Below are 24376 nucleotides of genomic sequence, written 5' to 3' on the forward strand. Positions count from 1 at the left end.
CATAATAAATGTGGCATCTTTGTCTTGTCCCCTTTAATAAGATCCTGCTGGTTTTTACTGGTCTAATATAATTGGTATAACACAGGCACCAGATGACTAGCTGCCAAGGACCATGGACACTGGACAAGCAGCCATCAAAATGACGCCGTGAAGTGGTAACGTCAATAGGTATCACCGCCAAAATGATGCCAAGAAGGAGCGTCATCAGTTCGGTAGGATTTCTGGGATTTTGGCAGTAGCGCTTCTTGATGTGGCCACTTTTTGGTGGCATTTCGGCGGCTGCTTGTCCGGCGGCCAGTAGGTGGCACACATGGCACCCGCGGGCACCACATTGGGGATCCCTGACTTAGGATATCTCTACACAGCAGGAAAAAAAAAGGGGTGGGGGAGGAGGGAAAAAACCCTCTGCCAGCAAGTCTCAAAGCCGGGGTCAACCAACTTGGGCTCACAGTGCTTGTACTAGCAGGCTAAAAATAGCAGTGTAGACAGGTATTCCTGCTTATGCTGGAGTCAGGGCGCTGAAACCCAGCAAAGGCGGTGGGTCTCAGAGCCCAGGCTCCAGCCCAAGCAGGAACTTATGTACTGCTGTTTTTAGCCTTGCAGCACGAGCCCACAAGCCCAAGTCAGTTGACTTGCCACAGGTGGTGAGGTAATTTTTTTTGTTTTATTTTTTGCAGCTTAGACTTATCCTTAATATAAAAAATAAAATCATTTCTCAATGGACAGAACGCCAGGTATAAAATGTTCAAAAGCATCTAAGTGATGTAGGCATCCAAGTTGCATTTTCAAAAGGAACTAGGCACTAAGGGTCAGATTTTTAAAGATACTTACATGCCTAAAGATGCAGATGGCTTCTCACTATGATTTTCAGAAGTGCCTATGTGCTTAAATCCCACTGAAAATCCCACTAGGTGCCTATCTCCATCTTTAGGCATTTAAATATCTAAGTCCCACTGACAGTTAATAGGACTTAAGCTTCTAAGTGCCTAGGTTACTTCTGAAAATGGAAGTCCCTTAGATGCTTTTGAATTTTTTACCCCAAGCCTTGTTTATATTTGATATATCATTTGGGCTGGTTGGGAGTTTTTCAACAAAATGCTTTTTGTTTGAAAAATGTCAACTTGTAAAAACTGAAATGTTTCAAGCCCAGGGTGGAAATGGTGCAGGGGAGAGAAAAAAGGCAAATAGAAAGACATCCCAGAATAGCCGTTAGCCCAGTGGTTAAGTTACTTACCTGAAGTGTAGGCGACCTGGGTTAAAGTCCCCATCAGCCTGATTTGGCATGGGAACTTCATTCTGAGTCTCCTACATCCCAACTGAGTGCCCTAATCATTGGGGTTTTGGCTATTCTGAGGTAGGGATATGTTTGTGTCTATTGGTTTGTCTCTCTAATTCTTATTTCAAAAGGTCTAGTTTTCATTTTGATAAGGAACTAAAACAAATGCTGAAACAGTGAAATTTTTCACAAAATTAGGATTTTTGTTTTACTGTCAACCCTACCATGCAAGTCCAAGAATTTTTGTGAGTGATTTACAGGAACATTCACATTTTTTTTCAAATGACATACACAATACTTACAGCAGGGTCAATACGGCTGACTTTAGATTTCAGAGAGAAAGTCATTGTTGTACCTCCTATTCCACTTACAGTCTTCGAAATCAACAACAACATTGCTTCAGCAGGATGTAGAAAGCGACTCGTGAATTCCACATTTATATTTATTTGGCTCCTAGTTATAAAAATAATAAAGGAATCACTTTCTTTAGAATTAACTAAATTAAACTCACAAATTACTACCAAAGAAATCTGGAGGGTCATTTCAGTACCAGAACATTTTTTAAAGATTTTTGAAGAGAGGGTGGAGAAAAGGAGAATTACTTTTGAATTGACCAATATGCAATGCTGAGTCCAAAAGCTGTTTTTGTTTGCTAATAAAAAGGAGAGAGGTGGGAGGGAGAAAGAGTGAGAAATAATAATCTAGAAAAAATGTGTGTGTTTACTTGTACTATCAGTGTAAAGTTTTAATATTAAAAGTTATTGTTTTTATACTCTTGTGCAGAAAGTGCCACCTTATCTTTGTATTTTTCTTCTAGGATAACTATTACCAGTAAGTTTATTTTGTGTTCCCTTTCATCCAAGAGAAGTTTAGACGTTAAACAATTAGATACTTTACTACAAATATTGTGGGCCAAATCCAGAAGTCCTTAAGCAAACTCGCATTCAAGTCCTATTGGGTGAGGGCTGAATAAAAAAAATAAGGCTTTCAGGATTTAGTATATAAATAGAGATAAAGGAAAAACTGCTCTCATGCAAATAAGGACTGTGTAGCTGATAAAGCCACAAAACCCACACAGAATGAGATTCTAAAAGAAGTATGATTTGCCCTAGCCCTGGGAAAATGAGAGATTAATTATCATTATATTATTGAAGAATAAGCTTGGGTTCATAGGACTTTATGCCAACAAACATCTTAGAATGGTACTCAAGTCAGAAAAATAACAGTGCATGGGTGAAAAACAGGAGGTTGTTTTAATGCATGGGCGTTATAGAAGCTAAAAAGACACAGTATTTCAGAAAAAAAGATTATATGCTATGGAATATGGTGATAATATAGCTACTCAGAAAGGAGAACAAGGAGTACTTGTGGCACCTTAGAGACTAACAAATTTATTTGAGCATAAGCTTTCATGGGCTAAAACCCACTTCATCGGATGCATGCAGTGGAAAATACAATAGGAAGATATACATACTCAGAGGACATGAAAAAACAGATGTTGCCATACTAACTATAAGGAGAGTAATCATTAAGGTGGGCTATTATAAGCAGGAGAAAAAAAACTTTTGTAGTAATAATCAGGATGGCCCATTTCCAACAGTTGACAAGAAGGTGTGAGTAACAGTAGGGGGGAAAATAGCATGGGGAAACAGGTTTTACTTTGTGTAATGACCCATCCACTCCCAGTCTTTTTGCTGATACAGACTAACATAGCTACCACTCTGAAACCTGTCAAAAAGGAGAGGCTCCCAGATTTTTTGGGCTGCTTGAATTGGAATCACTTAAAATATAAAGTAGAAAAAAGTGAAAACTTAAACTATGAGGTCATCTGGTTAATATTCTTGGTTAATCCAGTTAGTACTAATGCCCTGCCGATTCATAGAAGCAGCTCTAGAAAAACAGCAGACTGAATGTAACAGATGATAGAAGACTACTGTACAACAATGTTCCTGAAGTTTATCTTAGCTCAAAATTACTAGAAAGTTATTATTATGGAAGACAATTTTAAAGTTACACATGTGATAGTGTTATTTCTGGAGCAGAAATATATCTGGTATTAAAATCAAGAAAAAACAACAGAGGAATACGACAGCCAGAAGAAGAGATGGCATTCATGTTAAACAATTATTAATGAAAAACCGACTAGTTAGCTACTTTTAATAATTGTGATTTTATACCTTCAAATAATGTACTGTATCTAAATTAAGTGAACACAGGGGATGACATATCTTTAGAGAAACAGAAACACAAAGTATCGTTCTGGCAAATTATCCTCGATCTGGAGCTCTCTAGCAAATGACAAGAGGAATTCCACATGCTTTAAAGTTTTTGGCCATTGCTAGCAGAAGTAGTGGGTTGGCGTCCAAAATTTCCCCCCTTTCCCAATGATAGTTGTATGCCATCTGTAATTTAAACTGTCACCACTGCAACATTCTGGTCAATTCCTAACTGAGCAAGAAATGAAGGCGCCTCAACATTGTAAGTCATTCATAAAATAGTGACTGAAGGAGTACCTTAAAAACATAGAGCAACAGAAATACGAGGAGGAAAAAACAGCATCTCAAAGACAATTTCCTCTTCACACTCTCAGAGGTGAGTGAGAATCCTGCCAGAATGATATTTTTCACTGAAGTAGATTTACAGGATAAATAATTTCCTCTTCTTCTTAAACAGCCATCTAGCTAGTGGAATGCACTGAGCCCCAGCCTACCCTATACCTACAAATGCTGCTAAGCATTTTGTTAAAACATGCAGCAGCCACTCCCTCCCGAAAGGCAAGATACTACAAATCTGAGATGCTTTTGATACTTGAGAACTATTTGTATTATAAACATCCACAAACTCAAGAGCACAGTAAAGCTGATCAAAATAGAAGATATGCATTTAGGTCATCTCGATGCAAGGTTGCCCAAAGTCAGAAAAGATTCAGAGGCAATTGATTTAAGGTTGTTCTAAGCCACAGTAGTTTAAGAGGCAATATATGTAATGCTGTGGTCAGTCCAAAATGTGGAAGAAGCTTATATGGGTTGTGCTGAATCAGGGTGACATACATATAAAAAAAGACAGTTACTCACTTTTGTAACTGTTGTTCTTCGAGATGTGTTCCTCATACCCATTCCAATTAGGTGTGCCGGCACCACGTGCATGTTCATCGGAGATTTTTACCCTAGCAACACTCAGTGGGTCGGCTGGGTCGCCCCGCGGAGTGGCGCTGTTATGGCGCCAGATATATACCCCTGCCGACCCAACGGCCCTTCTTGCCGGCTACTCTGACAGAGGGGAAGGAGAGCGGGTTTGGAATGGATATGAACAACACATCTCGAAGAACAGCAGTTACAAAGGTGAGTAACCGTCTTTTCTTCTTCGAGTGCTTGCTCATATCGATTCCAATTAGGTGATTCCCAAGCCTCACCGAGGTGGTGGGGTCGGAGTGAGATGTTGCAGAACGCAAAACTGCTGAGCTAAATGCTGCATCATCTCTGAACTGTTGAACCAATGCGTAATGTGAGGCAAAGGTGTGAATCGATGACCAGGTAAATGCCCGACATATTTCCTGGATGGGAACATGGGCCAGGAAGGTGGCAGATGAAACCTGAGCCCGAGTAGAATGGGCGGTGAGGTGGCTAGCCGGAACATGAGCCAAATCATAGCATGTACGGATGCAGGACGTTATCCAAGATGAAATTCATTGGGATGAGACTGGTAGGCCTTTCATCCAGTCTGCCACAGCTACAAAGAGCTGAGGCGACCTTCGGAAGGGTTTTGTTCTCTCGATATAAAAGGCGAGAGCCCTGCGAACGTCTAGGGTGTGCAGCTGTTGTTCCTGATGCAATGGGTGCAGCTTCAGAAAAAAGACTGGAAGGAAGATGCCTTGATTGATATGAAAGGCAGACACCACCTTAGGGAAGAAGGAGGGGTGTGGTTGCAGCTGTACCTTGTCCTTATGGAACACCGTATACCGGGGGTCCGCTGTCAAGGCCCGAAGCTCAGATACTCGCCTTGCCGAAGTAATAGCGAGGAGGAAGGCTGTCTTCCAGGAAAGGTACATCAGTGAGCAGGTGGCTAGTGGTTCGAAAGGAGCACCCATAAGCTTGGCAAGCACCAGGTTGAGGTCCCAGGTAGGGATCGGGCATCTAACTTGCGGGTACAAATGTTCCAATCCCTTGAGGAATCTTGAAACTATGGACTGAGATGGCTGACCGGCCATGTTCCCCTGGGTGGAAGGCAGAGATGGCTACCAGATACACCTTTATGGAAGAGACCACTAGGCCTTGTTCTTTCAGGGACCAGAGGTAGTTCAGGACAGTAGGAACTGACACCTGCCTGGGGACTGAGTTACGTTGAGTGCACCAGCAGGAGAAATGCTTCCACTTGGCCAGATATGTCATCCTAGTGGAAGGCTTCCTACGGCCCAAGAGCACCTGTTGGACTGAGGCAGAGCAACGCAACTCAGACTGGCTCAACCACGCAGCAACCATGCTGTGAGGTGAAGAGACTGCAGGTCCAGATGGTGAAGTCTGCCGAAGTCTTGTGTTATGAGATCCAGACAGACTGGCAGGGGGATCGGGTCTGCCACTGAGAGGTCGAACAACGTGGTGTACCAGTGCTGCCTCAGCCACGCTGGAGCAATCAGGATCAGGTGGGCGCTGTCCCTGCGAAGCTTGAGTAGGACTCTGTGGACCAGCGGGAACGGTGGAAAGGCGTAGAGTAGGTGCTTCTTCCACAGGATGAGGAAAGCAGCTGATAGGGAGCTCGGGGAGCATCCCTGGAAGGAGTAGAACACCTGGTATTTCCTGTTCTCTCGGGAGGCAAAGAGGTCTGTGTGGGGAAACCCCCACTTCCGGAAAATAGAATGGATGACATCAGGATGTATCCACCACTTGTGAGACAGGAAGGATCTGCTGAGGCAATCTGCCAGAGTGTTCTGGACTCCTGGGAGAAAGGACGCTATCAAATTGATCGAGTGGGCTACGCAGAAGTACCAGAGGTGGAAGGCTTCTTGACACGGCCGTTGTGTTTTCCGTGAACACTGTTACACAACGGCCTTGGAGATGCTCTCGAAACACCTGGCATGCTAGATGGACCGCCCTCAGCTCCCACACATTGATGTGTAAGGCTAGCCCTTGAGTTGACTAGAGGCCTTGAGTGTGGAGGCCCTCGAGGTGAGAATCCCAACCCAGAGATGACGCGTCTGTGGTTAGGGCTATCGAGGGTTGCAGTGAGTGGGATGGCATCTCTGCACAGACTAGAGTGGGGTTTAGCCACCAGGTTAGGGAGCCCAGAACCTTCCGGGGAATAGCACGCACCGAGTCCAGGCTGTCCCTGCGTGGCTGGTATACTGAAGCAAGCCAGGTTTGAAACGGACAGAGGCGTAGCCTGGCGTGTTTGGTCACAAAGGTGCAGGAGGTCATGTGACCTACTAGGCTGAGACAGTTGCGCACCGACGTTGTCGGGAAGGTTTGTAGCCATTGCTTGAAAACGCGACTGTGGGAGGCAGGCTCTGGCCAGATTGGAGTCCAGAACTGCTCCGATGAAGTCTGTTCTCTGCGAGAGTGTCAGAGTAGACTTCTCTGTGTTGATCATCAGGCCTAGGCTCCTGAAGAGATCTTGGACGATGCACAGGTGACGTGACACTTGTAACTGGGAGGTCCCTCAAATGAGCCAATCGTCGAGGTACAGGTAGACGTGTACTCGACGATGCCGGAGGGAGGTGGCGACTACGGCCATGCATTTCATGAACACTCGTGGGGCTGTAGAAAGGCCAAAAGGAAGTACGGTGAACTGAAAGTGTTGATGGTTGACCACAAAACGGAGGTACCGTCTGTGTGGTGGGTAAATTGCAACGTGGAAATATGCGTCCTTCATATCGATCCCCCCTCAACTACATACACTAACTAAATGTATACACAACAACTAACACTAACTACAACTGTAAAAACTCGAACTATAAAAACAAATCACAGTAAAGAACAACGAGTAAGCTAGGAAAGTGGAGATCAGCAAAGCTGCGCTCCACAGTTCCAACAACCGACACGGGCGGTAAGAAGGAACTGAGGGGCCATTGGGTCGGCAGGGGTATATATCCGGTGCCGTAACAGTGCCACTCCAGGGGGCGACCCAGCCGACCCACTGAGTGTTGCTAGGGTAAAAATCTTCCGACAAACGTGCACACGGTGTGTGCACACCTAATTGGAATCAATATGAGCAAGAATTTTAACTTATTAAGTGGGGGGGTTGGGGAATATATGAATGCTGCAAATGAACTATTAATATGAACTACTATTATCTGTAAAATAAATATTAGTCATTCAATACTTGTATCAGATAACAACTTTGCATAGTGCTTTACCGAGACTGAAGGGATGCACGGTCTCTGTCCCGGACAGCCTGCAAGCTAAATGTGACAGAGAGAGCAAACAAAACGGACAAAAGAAAGTGGTAGGTAAAGGAGAGTTAAAACAAAATGGAAACAATGTATCAGGAAGGTCAATAAAAGAAGAGTTGATAGTACAGGCATGTAAATCAGTGGCAGCAAGGAAAGCAAAAATTGTGGGTTTTAAAGGGGGAGAGAAAGGATGTATGGTGCAGGAAGAGAGATGTTGTGCCAGGTCTGGAAAGCACCATGGAAAAAAAAGATACAGAACTGAGAATAAGAGAAAACAAAGGGAGCAACAAGAGAAGAGTGGTCAGAACACAAGATCTGATTAAGGGAGTGATGGCAGGCCTATATGGGGCAGAGCTGTGCAGAACCGTAAGAGAGAGGCTGAGAAATATGAAAGACAGAAAAGCAAATCTAGGGGTTACCAAAAATTCTCTAACCTTAACCAATTGAGAACTCCACTCCAGTTGTGCTCAGAAAAGTTGGGTTTATGTGAAACTTGCTTAATTACTTTCAGATAAAGTGGTCAGGTTTTTAGCTGGTATAAATCTGTGTAGCTTGACTTCAGTGGAGCTATGCTCCAACTTATGCTGTGATCTGTTTCATCACCAGACCAACACAGGATCAAGGGGTGACAAAGGAGGTTTAAAGTCACATCTTCTCCCACGCTCAGTGTCAAATGTAAACTCATACAAAACTAGCCTTTTGTCTCCCTGTGGAACAACTTCAGATAACCCTATTTATTCTCTCACTACTTTAGTGGTAAACTCCACTCCAAGCTCACTGCTGTGGGCATGTTTGTTATTAAGTGTTCAGAAGGCTCTGGAAATCATTATTAGCCCATCATCATCTTGTATAGCCCATCATCATCAAACAAACAACCCACTCAGCCAAACTTTAACCTCTGTATTTTTAATTTAATTAAGCAGATTTAGTTTTCTGCAAAGAAAGAGTCAGAAAAAAGTTGTTTTTATTGGGAGTGACATAGGTTCATAGAATTTCAAATCTGAAAGGACCCTTAAATGATCTAGTCTGACTTCCTGGATATCATATCATTAAAGTATCAGAGGGTAGCCGTGTTAGTCTGGATTTGTAAAAGCAGCAAAGAATCCTGTGGCACCTTATAGACTAACAGACGTTTTGGAGCATTTCGTGGGTGAATACCCACTTCCTCAGATGCATGTAATGGAAATATCCAGGGGCAGGTATATATATGTGTGCTAGCAAGCAAGCTAGAGATAACGAGGTCAGTTCAATCAGGGAGGATGAGGCCCTCGTTATCTCTAGCTTGCTTGCTAGCACACATATATATACCTGCCCCTGGATATTTCCATTACATGCATCTGAGGAAGTGGGTATTCACCCACGAAAGCTCATGCTCCAAAACGTCTGTTAGTCTATAAGGTGCCACAGGATTCTTTGCTGCCATATCATTAAATTTAACTCACTATCCCTGTACTGAGCCCAGTAACTTGGTATAGCTAAAGCATATATTCCAGAAAGACATCTAATCTTGATTTGAAGACACTTGTTCCAGTGGTTAATCACTCTCCCTGTTAAAAAATTTGTGCCTAATTTCTAATTTGAATTAATCTATCTTCAGCTTCTAGCCACAGGTTCTAGTCAGGCCTTTTTCTGTTAAAGACCCTTTTAATACTCACCTGAGTATTTGCAGATTGTAAACAAGCCACCTCTTCTTTTTGATAAACTAAACAGATTGAGCTCTAAGTCTCTCAGTAAAAGTCATTTTCTTCAGCCTTTGAATCATTTTTGTAGCTCTTTTCTTCATTCTCCCCACTTATTAAACATTCCTTTTTAGAACATGGACACCAAAACTCTATGCAGTATTCCAGCATTGGTCTTATCAATGCTTTACACAGAAGAAGAAAAAAATCACCTCCCCATTCCTACTCACACCATCGTTTATAACTTCTAGAAACGCTAATGTTTTTTTCTATTGGCCGCATGTCTCAATCAAACACAATTCTTTCCACACATTACACACAAGTAATTAAGGAGTAACAGATCCTGAGGTCTATAACAGAGTCCTGCCAGTACCCTTTCCTGGGCATTAATAGTTAGCACACTGATCCATATATAGTCAAGATCTGTGGTTTTGAGTTATCAATAATCCTGAAGCAGGTGATGGTATCTTTAATACAAAATGCCATTCCCAACCTCTTTTATGCCCTCTATCATTCCTGAATAGGTTATTACCAGTGATTTTAACAGTCCAGTCACAGAAATAATCCCACTAGGTTTCAGTAATGCCGATCAGTAACAACACAGCATTACCCATTTATACTTTCTGTATATATTTATAATAGGGGCATTATTTAATATAAATTTTTTAATCATCTTAACTGTATTTATGCTGACCCTTCTTTGAATTTTTAAAAGGAAACTGTCTTCATTAGCAATACTTTCTATATTAAGGCCTTCTACCAGCTTGAATAGTTTATTTTCCTACAAACTGTGACCTTTGCTTTCCATACATGGATTCATTGCATCTGCACTTTAATTGTCCAGAGGATCCAGCATCGCTTACTTCTAGCGGGACTACTCATCACATCTGGTATTTTGCAGTTAAGCTACATACATTGAAAGACCTGTATCCACACATACGACCAATCACATACACAAAGTACAGAATATTCAACAATCAAACACAGAGGAAGCAGGACACATGCTAGACCAGGGGTTCTCAAACTGGGGGTCAAGACCCCTCAGGGGGTTGCAAGCTGTCAGCCTCCATCCCAAACCGTGCTTTGCATCCAGCATTTATAATGGTATTAAATATATTTAAAAGTGTTTTTAATTTATCAAGGGGGTTGCACTCAGAGGCTTGCTATGTTGAAAGGGGTCACCAGTACAAAAGTTTGAGAACTACTGTGTTAGTCTTATAAGTTGGGTTTTCAGTTAGTAAATATCCATTGCAACAGTTTGCAAACATTTTACATCCCTTTGTGACCCTTATGTCAGTTAAGTTTCAGAAATTTAGGGTATAGAAAGAACGACATGTTGTAGCTTTACAATTCTCATCTGGTGGAACTGCGAAGAGGTCAGTTAATCACATTAAAGCCTTGACATGTCCTCTTAACCTTTCAATCTTGATCAAGTATAACAATGAGAAATCAAAACTAAACAGCCTATTAGAAATGATTCTTAGGTGCACAATCTAACCTAATGTGTTAACGTCAAAAAGGTGGATGGACTGACTTGCTAAGTCAGCTCTAGTTGACAGAAAAAGAAAAAAAAAAAACTTTGGAACAGTAGATCCAGCTCAAGCTTAAGTCTTTCATCATGATGGGCACAAAAACATTTACCAGGAGAGAGGAGCTCCCTGCAATGACTGAAGATACGTACTCTGAGTTCTGTTGAGCTAATCTGTAAATATGCCACTGATGAGTTACTCTGGATTCAGACCAATTTCACAAGGAACAGAATTTGATCCTTATACTGTTTTTCTGTCTGTGTTTATAAGTGAATGCATTCTATTGTTCCTCTACAAACTTTTATACTTATGCATTGCTAAATCTATCAGGATGTCACATTCAATAAAACTAAACAGATGGTTACTTACTTTGGGGCAACGACGACAGTGTTTCCTTTAGGCAATAAGAAATCAGCAGACTCTCTTCCTACAATTGTAGCATTGTACACCAAAGGTTTAAAGCTTGGGTTTTTCAGACGCACCTATCACAACAATCGATAAAAGTTATTCTGCTTTTACTTATTTACTTTTAGAATTGAAACATGCATCCATCGCTCAGTGTTCGGGGGCACACATGCTCAGTATAACAGAATATTCTCTTTAGCTACAAATAAAGTAATCAGACTCTCACCCTGGAATAAAATCCTTTAAACATATATCAATATAGTTCAGTGTTTTGTGCCATTCTTGTGGATCTGTAAGGAAATCCATATAGAACTATGCAGATCACATATTTCCAGCGAGAGAGCAGACTCTCTTCCCCCAGATCTTTCAACCACTGTTTCTTCTAGCAGTATCTCTCCCATTGGATCGTGCAAGCACTGTAACCCCACATCAGCAGCTACTCTCCAGCTCCTTCTTTCTCTGATCCCAGAAAGCCACCACTAGACTTGTGGAAAAGCTCCTGCACTAATTGAAATCAGTGGAGGAAACAGCTGTGGAAGCCAGGACCTCAAATCTGAGGAAAAGAAAAAAGGGGCCATTCTTCCTCATTCTATAATCTCTGTATTGACTAGCAGAGGGGAACGTGATCCATTAATACAAAAATGTGTGTTTATGTATGTGTAATATATATTCTACATAAATGGTAAGTTTTAGTGCTGGGAGTGATTCAGACCTAAATCCAGATATATCAGTACCTGTCTAACAACAGTAGCGTGGAGAGCTCCAGTAAATTCAACAGTCTTCTTGGGTAAATATTGAGGGAGCCTTTCGTACAAATAGACGCAGAGCATAAGCATCATGACTGGGTTTGGATCACAGATGTCGGTGGCCTAATTTTAAACAGGAAAAAAAGATCAACCATCACCAGATATTTAATCTAGTCTCATGTGTATAATTGATAGTGATTTATTAAGACACAGAATTTGACATGTAAAATACCTCATTAATGTGCACACTTGTTTTAAAATTGCTCTTTTTAAAAAAAAGTTTTGAGTTAGTTGCATAACTGATATGAACAATTTCATTACCATCTTGAATATGAATCTTTTCTTAGCATATGAAAATGTCAAGAGGATCAACGACAGAGTCTAGTAAGAAAACTCATCAACTGTACAATGAAATGAAGAAAGTTATTGTGCACCTTTCTTCTCTAGGTTGGGGGAAAACAAGCATTCATTTGACTAGAAAGGGAATAACAGAAAAAACAAATAAATCTCAGTGATTGGAGAAATACATTTCTTAAGCAGTTTTCTAAAAGCCAACTTTCATTTAACATTTACCTTTTAAAATTTCCTAACCAAACTCATACTAATTATTTCTACATAAACATTTTTAAGGTTACAAATTTCTGTAAAATTAAAGTTACTACATGATAATACAATAACACCTATCTCTTACAGAGTCCTTTACAAATGGAAGCTGGTATCATTACCCCCTCAATATGTTCGTTTTGAGAAAAATATCAATTCAAATGACAAGAAATGCAGATCAAGTTAAGTCTTTATTGCTCAAAGACTTTAAATAGATAATTATTTACAGAAAGCTAAAACTCTTACACCAAGTGTCTGCATGAACTTTTCACACCCTTCATCATATAATGAAGAAATAAAAATTCTTAGTTTATAAGATCAGAAGGGACCACTTTGATCATCTAGTCTGACCTTCTGCATAGCACAGGCCACAGAACTTCCCTGAATTAATTCCTGTTGTAAAGACAGCCAATTTAAATATAATATCTTATCTTGATTTAAAAGTTGCCAGTGACAACACCCACCATCACCGGCAATTTGTTCTAAATGTTAATTACCCTCAATGTCAAAATTTTGCACCTTGTTTCCAATCTAAATTTATTTAGCTTCAACTTCCAACCATTTAACCATGTTATACCTTTCTCTGCGAGACTGAAGAGCCTACCATTTAACTTTGTTCCCCCATGTAGGTACTCACAGACTGTGATGAAGTCATCCCTTAATGTTCTCTTTGTTAGGATAAACATACTCAGCTCCTAGAGCCTAACACTATAAGGCACATTTTCCAGTCCTTTAATCATTCTGTCTCTTCTCTGTACCCTCTTCCATTTATCAACATCTTTCTTGAATTGTGGACACCAGAACTGACACAGCATTCTAGTGGGGTTCACACCAGTGTCAAATACAGAGGTAATAATATAGCCTTCCTATTCCTACTTTATACTCACATTTATACATTCAGTATTCTTGTTTATGCGTCCCAGGATTGCATTAGCCCTTTTGGTCACATCACTTCACTGGGAGCTCATTTTCAGCTGATTACCCACCATGACCCTAGCTCTTTTTCAGGGTGGGGAAAATAAGGTTAAAAGCAAAATAATATTTGCTGAGGGAGAAGGCTTCCTCCTTCATAGTTCCCACATGTCAGCCGGGAGGTGGGGGTGTCAGAGAGCACAGGAGAGAGAAGCTCGTTCCTATCTGTTCTGGTGCCCAGACCCACCACAGCCCCAAGCAGCTGGGTACAGCCATTACAAGAAAAATCCATCTAAGCCTCTGCAGGCCTTTCCTGAGCTTTACTGTTCTGTAGGGATGAAGCAGGCACAGTCCTGTCACATGTCAGACCTGTGAAGTGATAGAGCATGCTCAGTTGCTCTGGGAGGATGGCCCATATGTATATGTGAAGGGATGGATCATGCTCAGCTACTTTGTGCGGACGGTGCATGCGCAGTATGGTTGGCACTAGGAGATGTGAAAACTTGAGCATGCTCAGGACAAAATCCTTGGAGAATTCCGCTGCTACTCTAAGAAGTCTCTACTGTGCATGCACAAACTGCAATTTTAAAGGCTTATAACGTGGCCACATTTGGGCAGATTTTCATGGTTATGGCAAAAGGGATATCCCTGACACAAAGGCCAGCCTCTATCAAATTTCAAGTCCCTGCTCCAAAGCATCGGAGCATTAGAACTTTCCAGAGAAAAGGTCGCCAAAAGATTTTTATCATTCAAAACCAAAATGTTTCCTTAGCCTTAGCCTCGTTCTCAGAAACAGCTCAACAATATTGGCTGAAATAAAAAAAAAAAAAAACAGGGTGGGAATGGAAAAATTCAGCCCAACTGGCAACTGTATAAAAGGGTCTTATGGGAAGCACTGGGCAATCTTAATAATAAACCATGCTACTAGCACTATCTATAATTCAAAGTAGACCCTCCTCAGACTAACTGCAAGGACTCAGCTCACTTCTGAATCCTCTTGTCCTCACCCCCTCCATCTGTGAAGACTTTAGGTCTCCCCTGTTCCTGACAGGTGAAAGATCCATCAGCGAAATCCAGGGTTCATCTCCTTTGGGAACTGGCCCTTTTAGTTTTTTAACCTTAACTCTGCCTCCACAATGCTGCAAGGAAGGTAAAAAATCCCTCCTTGCCAATCTGTCTTGATGGGAAGTAATTCCTTCCTGATCCCCAAAACTGGCAAATCGGTCAGACCCATAGCATTTTGGAAATGTAACTCAATGTAATTGTATAGCAGGGCGAGTGAAGCAGGGCAACAATAGTAGCTAGATGGTAACTGAGAAGGCTTTAAATTGAGAGGGAGGGCTGTGAGAAACAATCGGCTCCCCTCCTCCCCCAACTGGCCAATGGGAAATGGATAAGACCCTCCCCTAGGCACACTCCCACATGCACTCCGAGGTGTAAGGAGGAATTAGGCTACAGCATGGGCTCTCCCCCTCCGCCTCCTCCCAGGAGTTGGTCATCCTCCTGCTGGTTTGATCAAATCTCTCCCACCGTCTGCCCCCATCCCAGAGATGAGGAAGGCACAGGGGCATTCCTATGGAGAGTAAAACATTTTCCCTCAATGGTTATTGTATTTTTAATTAAATGTTATATGCTATCCAAAAGTAAAGAATATATACTGATTTTTTAAGCAACAATAAAATCAGTCTGGATCTTACAAGAACAGCATTCTCACAGAAATACTATTGTTTTCCTGCATAAGCCCATTTATTAAAAGAATACACCAACATGTGGAGTCTTTAGCCCAGCAATTGCTTTTCCAAGTGCACAGTATGAACATTGATTGCCCATTGATGCCCTTCAGTGCTGAGATATTTGAGTATATCTACCCACCCCTGTACCGTGGCCATCTACATTTATACCACTAGGATTTAATCTTGCAAATATTTGCTCACAAGATTAGTCCATTAAAATCGGTGCTACTAGTTATGCGAGTAACAGTTTTCAGGATCAAGCCCGTAACTATATCACTTTGTCTGCAGAAGAGGGAACACAGATGTCAATGGCCTTATTTTATTTTAATTTAAGTAACTCAGAAACTAGTAGATCCCCAAACAGATGTATAGGGAACCTTGAACACCCTGCATGAAGATCAAGAATTTTACTTTCCAATGAAAGTGGAAACTGTCCTTTTTACATACACTGAACTGACAATCATTGTACTTTTGTATTCTCAATTTAAGTAAGCATTTACCTTTAATTAATTGTTGTAAGGTCATAACAAGTTAGTTTCCTAGGGAAATAAATTAATGCTTACACTGTGGGATGGATTATGCCTTTTAGGCACTGCTCAGTACAGAGCAGGGGTCTTGGAAGGTATTAAGAGAGGCTGCACTGTTGCCAGAACTCCACAAAGAATTCTGACTAAGCCAAAATACTTCTTACAGCACTCTATTCTTTCATTAGTTGTCCCCTGAAATCAGATTCTGAGATCCTGTAGATCCTCCCCTTAGGCTTGGGGGGGATCCTTCAGCAGTGAGCGGGCTTCTGCCCGCCCACTTTCTGGATAGCCAATAGGTACAGCACTCTGGCCAGTGTAGAAGTGAACCACTCCACCCCCTTTAGGAAGCCTGGTGCCATCAGCTGTGAGTCATGGAGCACCATTGTTCCACAACTATACTGTGAGTAACTCTTGGGCATCTAATCCCTCCTTTGCCCAATTATAGTCTGAACCTGATGATACAAATCTGCCACTAGCAGCAAATAAAATCACACTATCTTCTACAACAGCAGTTCTCAGACTGTGGCCTGCAGAGCACTTACTAATAGTCCATTAAGCCCAGGCTAGTAACTTTGTGCTAGCTCACTTTCTACCAAGATGTATTAAAATAAATATATAATTTCCTAATATTAATTTCCCATATAAGCAATTGTGATGGAAATGATTGTATATAGAAAGAATGGAAAGTGGTCTACTAGACAATCTGTCTATTAAGATGAGGTCCAAACTAAGATAATGTTTGAGATCGCGTTTGATATGATCACTAAACATAATGTGGATCTAATATACCTTTAGTTTCACTGTAACACTAATCTAAGACCAAAATGCAGTTAGAGTCATTTACATTGGCTGTTTATAGAAAGGAAAATATTCATCTACATTTGGCATGTTCCACCACCTTCATACTAAGTCTGATCTCCTTGAAAGATTCAAAACATGTGCCTGATTTTCCATATGACTGAATTCTCAAATATACTCTTTTCAGATCTACAAGACAGTGTAATCAGTCATTTCTCAGATAAAGAACGTTAAAGGGCACGTTTCCAATATTATCACAAAATTCTTCTGAAAGTTACTTACAATCTTGAGACTAAGGCCTGGTCTACACTACGTGTTTATACCGAATTTAGCAGCGTTAAACCGATTTAACCCTGCACCCGTCCACACGAGGCCCTATATATCGATATAAAGGGCTCTATAAACCGGTTTCTGTACTCCTCCCCGAAGAGACAAGTAGCGCTGAAATCGGTATTGCCATGTCGGATTAGGATTAGTGTGGCCGCAAATTGACGGTATTGGCCTCTGGGCAGTATCCCACAGTGCACCATTGTGACTGCTCTGGAAAGCCATCTGAACTCAGATGCACTGGCCAGGGAGATAGGAAAAGCCCCGAGAACTTTTGAATTTAATTTCCTGTTTGGCCAATGTGGAGAGCTCACCAGCACAGGTGACTACGCAGAGCTCATAAGCATAGGTAACAATGCAGTCTCCTGAGAATCGAAAAAGAGCTCCAGCATGGACCGCACGGGAGGTACTGGATCTGATTGCTATATGGGTAGAGGATTCTGTGCTAACAGAACTCTGTTCCGAAAGATGAAATGAAAAAACATTTGAAAAAATTTCCAAGGCCGTGATGGAGAGAGGCCACACCAGGGACTCAGTACAGTGCGGTGTGAAAGTTAAGGAGCTCAGACAAGCCTACCAGAAAACCAAAGCAGCAAACAGGAAGGTCCGGGGCAGGTCCGAAAACATGGCGCTTCTACGCTGAGCTGCATGAAATTCTAGGGAGGTCCGCCACCACTACTCCACCCCTGTCAGTGGATTCCGAGGTGGGGATGGTAATATCAGCCATGGCTGAGGATTCTGTGGAAGGGGAAGATGAGGAGGAGGAAGAGGAGGAAGAGCTTGCAGAGAGCACACAGCACTCTGTTCTCTCCAACAGCCAGGAGCTTTTTCTCACCCTGACGGATTTACCCTCCCAGCCCTCCCAAGCCACTAGCCCAGACAATGAAGCCATGGAAGGGACCTCTGGTGAGTGTACCTTTGTAAATAAAAAACATGGTTTAAAAGCAAGTGTTTTTTAATGATTAATTTGCCCTGAGGACTTGGGATGCATTCACAGCCAGTACAGTTATTGGAAAAATCTGTTAACATGTCTGGGGATGGAGCAGAAATCCTCCAGGGACATCTCCATGAAGCTCTCCTAGAGGTACTCCAAAAGCCTTTGCAGAAGGTTTCTGGGCAGGGCAGCCTTATTCTGTCCTCCGTGGTAGGACACTTGACCACGCCATGCATGTAGCAAGTAATCTGGTATCACTGCATGACAAAGCCTAGCTGCGTATAGTCCCGGTGACTGCTGGCATTCAAGCAACATCCGTTCTTTATCTCGCTGTGTTATTCTCAGGAGAATGATATCATTCATGGTAACCTAGTTGAAATTCAAGAATTTAATTAAGGGGACAGATATGGCCATTCCTACTGGGCTGTTTGCCTGTTGCTTAAAAGAAATCCTTCCTTGCAAGTAGCCAAGCAGGCGGAGTGGGGATAGGATTGGCACTGAGCTTTTTTGTATTTGGCTAGCAGTGATCTTCCATGATACCAGCCATGTGGTGGGGGGAGGGGTAAAGCGCTCATCCCAGAGAATTGGATGGGAGGCTGGTTTCTGCTGCTGCCTGTTAACCGGAAAGAAGCAGAACTGAATGGGATTTGCCTGGTATTTGGGAAAGGAGGGCACTGTGTATATGAAGGCTGCAGAAGTCGAAAGACAACGGCTTACCATGGATGCATGCAAGCTGAATTCTGCTGCCCGGACCTGCTTCTGTGAGATCTCTAACACCAGAGCTGCAAGCACTCAATATTAAGATGCAAAATGTGACCTTGTAGTGAAATCACATGCGCTATGTAAGGTGAATAGTGTTGTTCACCATGAAAGAGTATAAGCATTGTTCTGTAAAATGTATCTTTTTAAATACTTCTCTCCCTTTTTTCCCTCCCTCATGCAGCTGCAAATTTTTCAAGCCTCCCTACTCCATCCTGAAGGCTATCTCAGATAAGGCAGCAGAAAAAAAAGATGCGAGACGAAATGTTCTCAGAAATCATGGAAGTGACCCGCAATGAAAGAGCTCATCTGAATGAGTGGAAGGACATGGTATCAAATTATAGGAAAGATGCCAGTGAACGTGAGGACAGGAGGGACCAACGTGAGAAGAGGAAAGACGCTCGAGATGAGAGGTGCCAGCAGGAAGATCAGAGGTGTAGGCAGGAAGATCAGCGGTGGCGGGATGCAATGCTGGGGCTGCTGTGTGATCAAACTGACATCCTCCGACATCTGGTGGAGCTTCAGGAACAGCAGCAGGATCACAGAGTGCCACTGCAGCCCCTGTGTAACAACCCTCACCCTTCACCATGTTTCATATCCTCCTCACTCAGATGTGTAAGAATGCATGGGGGAAGGCTTCGTGCACCCGCCCACTCCACCTCCGTGGACAGCCCAACCAAAAGGCTGTCATTACTTTGAAATTTTTTTAGTGGCCTTTTCCTTCCCTCCTGTCCTCCTCCCAAACCACACCCGGGCTACCTTGTCAGTTCTCTCCCTCTTTTTATAATTAATTAATAAAGAATACATGATTTTTAAACTATAGTGACTTTATTTCCTTAGAAAGCAAGCTGGAATCGAAGTGGGAAGGTGGGCTGCTTACAGGGAATGAGTCAATCAAGGGAGGGGGTTCATCAAGGGGAAACAAACACAGCAGTCACACAGTACCCTGGCCCGTGATGAAACTCATTTTCAAAGCTTCTCTGATGCACACCGCTTCCTGGTGTGCTCTTCTAATTGCCCTTGTGTCTGGCTGCGCATAATCAGCGGCCAGGTGATTTGCCTCAGCCTCCCACCCACCATAAAGGTCTCCCCCTTACTCTCACAGAGATTGTGGAGCACACAGCAAGCAGCAATAATAATGGGGACATTGATTTGGCTGAGGTCAGAGCGAGTCAGTAATGTGCGCCAGCGCACCTTTAAACAGCCAAATGCACATTCTACCATCATTCTGCACTTGCTCAGCCTGTAGCTGAACAACTCCTGACTACTGTCCAGGCTGCCTGTGTATGGCTTCATGAGCCATGGCATCAAGGGGTAGGCTGGGTCCCCTAGGATAACTACAGGCATTTCAACATACCCAACTGTTATTTTCTGGTCTGGGAAGCAATTCCCTTGCTGGAACCGATTAAACAGAGTAGTGTTCCTGAGGACGCGAGCGTCATGAACCCTCCCCGGCCACCCCACGCGGAAGTTGGTGAAACATCCCTTGTGATCCACCAGTGCTTGCAGCACCATTGAAAACTACCCCTTGCTGTTTATGTACTGGGTGCCCTCGTGCTCTGGTGCCAAGATAGGGATATGGGTTCCATCTATTGCCCCACCACAGTTAGGGAATCTCATTACAGCAAAGCCATCCACTATGACCTGCACATTTCCCAGAGTCACAAAATTTCGTAGCAGCAGCTTAATGATTGCTTTGGCTACTTGCATCATAGCAGCCCCCAAAGTAGATTTTCCCACTCCAAATTGATTCCTGACTGACTGGTAGCTGTTTGGCGTTGCAAGCTTCCAGAGGGCTATTGCCACTCACTTCTCAACTGTGAGGGCTGCTCTCATCTTGGTATTCTGGCGTTTCAGGGCAGGAGAAAGCAAGTCACAAAGTTCCATGAAAGTGCCCTTACGCATGCGAAAGTTTCGCAGCCACTGGGGAATCGTCCCAAACCTGCAAAACTATGCAGTCCCACCAGTCTGTGCTTGTTTCCCGGGCCCAAAATCGGCGTTCAATGGCTAGAACCTGCCCCATTACCAGCAGGATCTCCAAAGCACAGGGGCCCGCAATTTGAGAGAATTCTGTGTCCATGTCCTCATCACTCTCATCGCCGCGCTGCCGTAGCTGCCTCCTCCTCGCCTGGTTTTGCAGGTCCTGGTTCAGCATAGACTGCACGAGAATGCGCGAGGTGTTTACAACGTCCATGATTGCGGTCTTGATCTGTGCAGGGTCCATGCTTGCTGTGCTATGGTGTTTGCACAGTTCACCCGGGAAAAAAGGCGCGAAATGGTTGTCTGCTGCTTTCACGGAGGGAGGGGTCAGGCTGTGCCCAGAATCACCCGCAACAATGTTTTTTGCCTCATCAGGCACTGGGATCTCAACCCAGAATTCCAAGGGGCTGGGGAGATTGCAGGAACTATGGGATAACTATGGGATAGCTACCCACAGTGCAACACTCCGGAAATCGACACTAGCATCAGTATATGGACGCACACTGCCGAATTAATGTGCTTAGTGTGGAGCGTGCACTCAACTTTACACAATCTATTTTAAAAAAACGGTTTCTGTAAAATCGGAATAATCCCATAGTGTAGACATACCCTAAGAGTCTGATGCTGACAGAGAATATGCTTAGCGAACCTTAAAAAAAGTTAACAACCATGGATGGCCACTTGGTTACAGGAATTACTTGGCTTCAGCCAAATTTCAAGAAAGACAGTAATTTAGTCCGTCCTAACTGCTTGAAGGAAAGGGGTATCTAAAGTGATTCTACAGTAAAAGAAATCATTTTCCTAACAAAACTTACCTTTTTAGATATTTAAGCAAACTCTGAATTACTCTGTTCCCAACAGATATTCTGACTATGGACTAACTCTTCAGCCCAAGGCCCATCCTGAGTGGTTTGATTGGGTATTGAGGAGAGTCTTAGTGGTATTAAAAGGTCATTCTCTCACCAAGACCCAGAAGCAGCTCTGTTCCAGAAGCAGCTCCAGAAAAAGCCCTGTATACCTTTAATGTCTAACCCACTTGACGTGGAAGAAGAGAGAAATGATACAGCAGCAGATCCTCTGACCCTGCCACTGCAACTGTCACAAAGGGAATCCCCCCTCCAAGCTACTCAAAGGATGCACACACTTTGTCTGGCCTACCACCAAAAACCGCATCACCCGCATCCAGCCTCCTCCTCTGAGTGATGTAGTCATACCAGTTTTGCTGGTGAATTTGGAACTGTAAGCCAGAATAAAATGGATGAGCAACAGGAGACATTATTACAATCCTGATCTGTACATTATTCAAACAATATTTTACCAGACTGTACTATACGTCATTGTAGTTCCATTAAAGGCAGATTGTGGAGCTTAAAGATGGTTATGAATGACCTGAAGGTTCCATGTTCTCTATATTATGATGAAACTGCTGTCAGAAGACTTTGGTAGAAGATTGCTCACCTGCCAGAAGTACTACAAGTAGTACTTAAGTACATTTGTATTACAAAAAGAAAAAAAAAATCTATGCACCAAAGCAAGCTTTCATCAAACTGTGCAGCTCACCTTTTCCAGGGAATATGCAAACAAGTATTTAATAAATACAACTTTTCTGTGGTATGACATTTTTACTGAGAACACAGAAGAACAGTTTTGTTTTGTTTTTTGCTGAGTCCTAAATGGTAAATGACTCAATAAGAAGAAAAAGTAAGTTTGCCCTGGCAATATATTTTTTATTAATTTAAACAAAAACAATATTACCTGATTTCTGATGTCTAACAGAGTAATGAATTTAAGAACTAAGGTACTTTTGAATGTGTTGTGCAGATTTCCTTTAAGGATGAGGATTGATAGCTCATCTATAGAGGTTGTGAGAAATGTTCACCTACAGGTGATACAGTGTTTTTGTCTTTTATCAGTTTCCTGTGTCAGTGCATTCGAGAACATAGTAATTGTCTGGTTTCACTCAGAACAATGCATACAATTATGGTATTAGAGCACGGAGACAGAGTCATTCACAAAGTAAGATTTAGTTATCTTTTCTGAATACAACAAGAAAACAATAAGCAATAGCCATATTTATTTCAGGGAAGACTGCATTTTAAAAATGCATCTAGTTACTCTAGCTAGATACTAACTTGGCTCCCAAGTATTTAAAAATAGAAATAAACAACTCTCCACATAGGTCTCAAAAATGACTATGAGGTAGAGTTTTTTTTGGCATCATGACATTCATATATTTTACCAGTTAGTTACATGAGTACAAAGATACTTAAGTTGGATGTAGTTTTTGCAATGGAACTAAATTTTCATCACTTAGGAACACTCCTGGGCCTTAGCCAGCACAGTGAAATTTGCAATCAGGAAGACCCACATAGTGTCGTTGCTTAATATACAGGCACAAGTATTTGAACTGATCCTTAAAAGAGCCAAGTATATTTCAGGAGACTGAAAATGACCACTGAGTTTTGAACAGCCCTACCCCAGAAAATGAAAAAGCAGAGAAGAAGGGAGCATAGATGGATATATTCTGAGAAACTTTTGGGCAAACCACCATGTTATAGTGCAAGATACGTTTTTCTTGACAACAGCCAAACTGATTTCTTCAAGTTAGCGAGGTGTTTGGTTCATACTAAACTGTATTCTGATTCAGATCCACCATAGGGATAAATGATGATTGATTTTCATTTCCTTTTGCTAATAAAAAAACAAACCCAGTAATACTCAAACTCCATTTAACCATCAAAATAAATATCAAAGACATGGTACCTACAGATATGTTCCTCCCTTCCCCAATCAATACTCCTCAAAGCTACAAAAAATGTTTCTGGCAGATTTCTTAGAAGAAATAGAGGAATGTATTTTAAATAATTTCAGAAACATTCACTTTATGTTATCAGAAACAGAAAACTCTAGCAAAAAGACGGTTACTCACCTTTGTAACTGTTGTTCTTCGAGATGTGTTGCTCACATCCATTCCAGTTAGGTGTGCGCGCCGCGCGTGCACGTTCGTCGGAAACTTTTTACCCTAGCAACTCCAGTGGGCCGGCAGGTCGCCCCCTGGAGTGGCGCCGCCATGGCGCCCAATATATATCCCTGCCGGCCCGCCCGCTCCTCAGTTCCTTCTTGCCGGCGACTCCGACAGTGGGGAAGGAGGGCGGGTGTGGAATGGATGTGAGCAACACATCTCGAAGAACAACAGTTACAAAGGTGAGTAACCGTCTTTTCTTCTTCGAGTGATTGCTCACATCCATTCCAGTTAGGTGACTCCCAAGCCATACCTAGGCGGTGGGGTCGGAGTGAGAAGTCGCGGCATGGAGCACTGCAGTTCCGAAGGCCGCATCCTCTCTCGACTGCTGGACCAGGGCGTAGTGGGAAGCAAAGGTGTGGACCGATGACCAGGTCGCTGCCCGACAGATTTCCTGGATGGGCACACTGGCCAGGAAAGCCAGCGACGACGCCTGCGCCCTGGTAGAATGCGCAGTCACACGGCCCGTAGGGACATGGGCCAAGTCATAACAGGTCCTGATACAGGACGTAACCCACGAGGATAACCTCTGGGAGGAGATAGGAAGCCCTTTCATACGGTCCGCTACCGCCACGAAAAGCTGGGGGGATTTGCGGAAGGGTTTGGTCCTCTCTATGTAGAACGCGAGAGCTCTACGGACGTCCAGCGAGTGGAGCTGCTGCTCCCTGCCTGAGGAGTGAGGTTTTGGGAAAAAAACCGGGAGGAAAATCTCTTGGTTGACGTGGAAGGCTGAGACCACCTTGGGTAGAAAGGCAGGGTGT

At 42.8% G+C, this 24376-nt stretch overlaps 1 protein-coding gene across 1 annotated transcript in view; it reads right to left on the reverse strand.

Annotated features, from left to right (window-relative positions):
- CFAP47 (cilia and flagella associated protein 47) overlaps positions 1-24376 on the reverse strand; it is a 681124-nt gene that overhangs the window by 423492 nt on the left and 233256 nt on the right. Inside the window, 3 exon segments of the mRNA XM_030575652.1 lie at positions 1579-1729; positions 11239-11351; positions 12009-12143. Of these exon segments, the coding sequence (XP_030431512.1) occupies positions 1579-1729; positions 11239-11351; positions 12009-12143 (399 nt within the window).

Source organism: Gopherus evgoodei, chromosome 1, assembly GCF_007399415.2.
Source record: "Gopherus evgoodei ecotype Sinaloan lineage chromosome 1, rGopEvg1_v1.p, whole genome shotgun sequence".
NCBI classification, from domain to species: Eukaryota; Metazoa; Chordata; order Testudines; family Testudinidae; genus Gopherus; species Gopherus evgoodei.